The 2,115-nt window shown below is 38.3% G+C and overlaps 1 protein-coding gene across 4 annotated transcripts in view; it reads left to right on the top strand.

The window, feature by feature from the left end:
- The window catches only part of nbeaa (neurobeachin a), a gene marked incomplete in the record, with an annotated part of 147,512 nt that overhangs the window by 110,047 nt on the left and 35,350 nt on the right, over positions 1 to 2,115 (top strand). For 2 of the 4 annotated variants that reach the window (XM_014003308.1, XM_014003307.1), the window contains 2 exon segments: positions 197 to 280; positions 869 to 1,049. In XM_014003308.1, coding sequence (XP_013858762.1) covers positions 197 to 280; positions 869 to 1,049 — 265 coding nt within the window. 4 annotated transcript variants of the gene reach the window in all.

The raw sequence follows: 2,115 nt of genomic DNA, 5'->3' as shown, positions 1-2,115 counted from the left end.
AGATAGATAGATAGATAGATAGACAGACAGATAGACACTAGAAGTGTCTAAAATGTGCAAAAGTTTGTCAGTAAAATGAAAAAGAAGAAGCAAAGGGATTATTAGTTTTGAGAAAAAAAAGAGTTTTCTGAAAAAAATTAAAGAGTCCTCGGGGCTTTCATCTGCTAAGAATGTCTCGTTTGTATCGACACTGAAGAAGGCAGGAGGAGCCGGACCCCAGAGGGGTTCTAAAGGAGAGGAGGTGACCCCTGTTCCTGGGGGAGGAGGTGCAGGGGGAGAGGTGCGTACAGAACTTGAGACTCTCATCATCATCAGAAGAACTAAGAGCACCAGCGTTTTTTTTTTTTGTCGTTTTTTTTTATCGCTCACCCTGTGTGTCTGTTACTCCCCAACTGTCTGTGGTCACTTCCTCTATTTGGCTCTCCACAGCCCTGAACATCCTGCTCCCTGAAGCAGAGAAACAACAAATCCTTGCAGCGTCGCCCTATTGTTCATTGCAGGATTTCAGTTTAGTTTGCAACTGAGTGGAACTTTTAAGTGTCACGTAATGAATCTTCATGAGAAACTTTGTTTACTTCGGTGCTGCTTCTAGGCCTCACTGCTCCTGTCACATCACCTGTGTGTGTACAGAACACCTCATACAGTCTGATTTCATCTTTTACATAAGTTCTCAGCATGATACTAAAGGTTGCTCTTTTTGTTTGATGGTGCAAAAGATCACCTTTTTTATTAAAGGAAGATACCACCTTATTTCATCGTCTCTCAGCCCACTCAAAGAGCACCCATTTCACTGTTTATGTTCTAGTTTTTGTCCCAGAATAACCGTCGAGCACGTGTGCACCTTGCCTCTCCCCCTCCCCTTTCCCAGACGGAGCTGGAGAACATCGAGGCGACGCAGGGCATGTCTTCAGAAACGGCCGTCACGTTTTTGTCCCGCCTCATGGCCATGGTGGACGTCCTGGTGTTCGCCAGCTCCCTCAACTTCAGCGAGATCGAAGCGGAGAAGAACATGTCGTCGGGAGGGCTGATGAGGCAGTGCCTTCGTCTCGGTGTGTGCTAGTTATTGGTGGTGAACGTTTTACCTTTACAGGCTTGTTGTTTGTCGAATAACCGTAGCATCTGTGGTATCTCTCATTTGTCTGTCAGGTTATGCGTTTATTCTAAAATAATCTTGTACCTATAAATGATACCTTTGCCTTATTTGCATTGACTCGTTTTCTCAGTTTTTAGCTTTAGTTTATATTGCCATGAAAATCTGCTGTTTTTAAAATAATGCCTTCATTGTCTGAAAACCAATATTAGAATATTTGAGTAGGAAGTTATGATAAAGTATTAAAATGGAATCAGAATATCCTCACATCCAGTTTTCAGTTTAATATATAATTGTCTGTGTTACGAAAATATCTCATGACCCATTGGATTGTAACAAAACTCTAAAAGTTATTATTAAATATACATCGACAGCTGATTTACCTTTAGAGTAGGTTTGATTAAAGATGGCTGCCACAGCTTATTATATCAATTCTACAAATATTAAGCTAAAGTTTGGATGTGTTTGGATGTAATACTAGCAGCTAATAAAAGTTTTTTTAAACTTTGGCATCATATGTGATCAGTGTGCATTCCTTCAAGGAATTCTACATTTTCGTTATTTTATGTTTTTGCTTTAAACCAAATAAGAAGTTCACTGGAAAAGAGCATCAATATGAATCAAATTGTTACTTTGCAGTGATAAAAGTGAAACATTCTACTGGAAACATTTCAATCTGACACCTTCGAAAAAAAACGTACACTGGAAAAAATGTCCACCTAACCAAGTTTTAAAACCTTATATCAGCCAAAAAGTCTTTGATCTCGTTTTGAGACTGATTTACTAAACAAGAACTGATTGTGTAAGAAGAATAATCTTGTTTTCAGAATGTGTAAGATTATTTGTCTTGTTAACCTGAAAATTTGACTCAAATTAACTCAAAATATCTGCCAGTGGAGTAAAAAAATTTTACTTGGTAAGATTCTTGAAATACTTGATTTGACTCAATTTTTTCTTATTTCAAGAATCTTACCAAGTAAATTTTTCTTACTCCACTGGCAGATATTTTGAGTTAATTTGAGTCA

This window comes from Austrofundulus limnaeus, unplaced genomic scaffold, assembly GCF_001266775.1.
Source record: "Austrofundulus limnaeus strain Quisiro unplaced genomic scaffold, Austrofundulus_limnaeus-1.0 Scaffold17, whole genome shotgun sequence".
Classification (NCBI taxonomy): domain Eukaryota; kingdom Metazoa; phylum Chordata; class Actinopteri; order Cyprinodontiformes; family Rivulidae; genus Austrofundulus; species Austrofundulus limnaeus.
The sequence above is the reverse complement of the archived record's forward strand: the minus strand, read 5'-3'. Positions and strand labels throughout refer to the sequence as shown.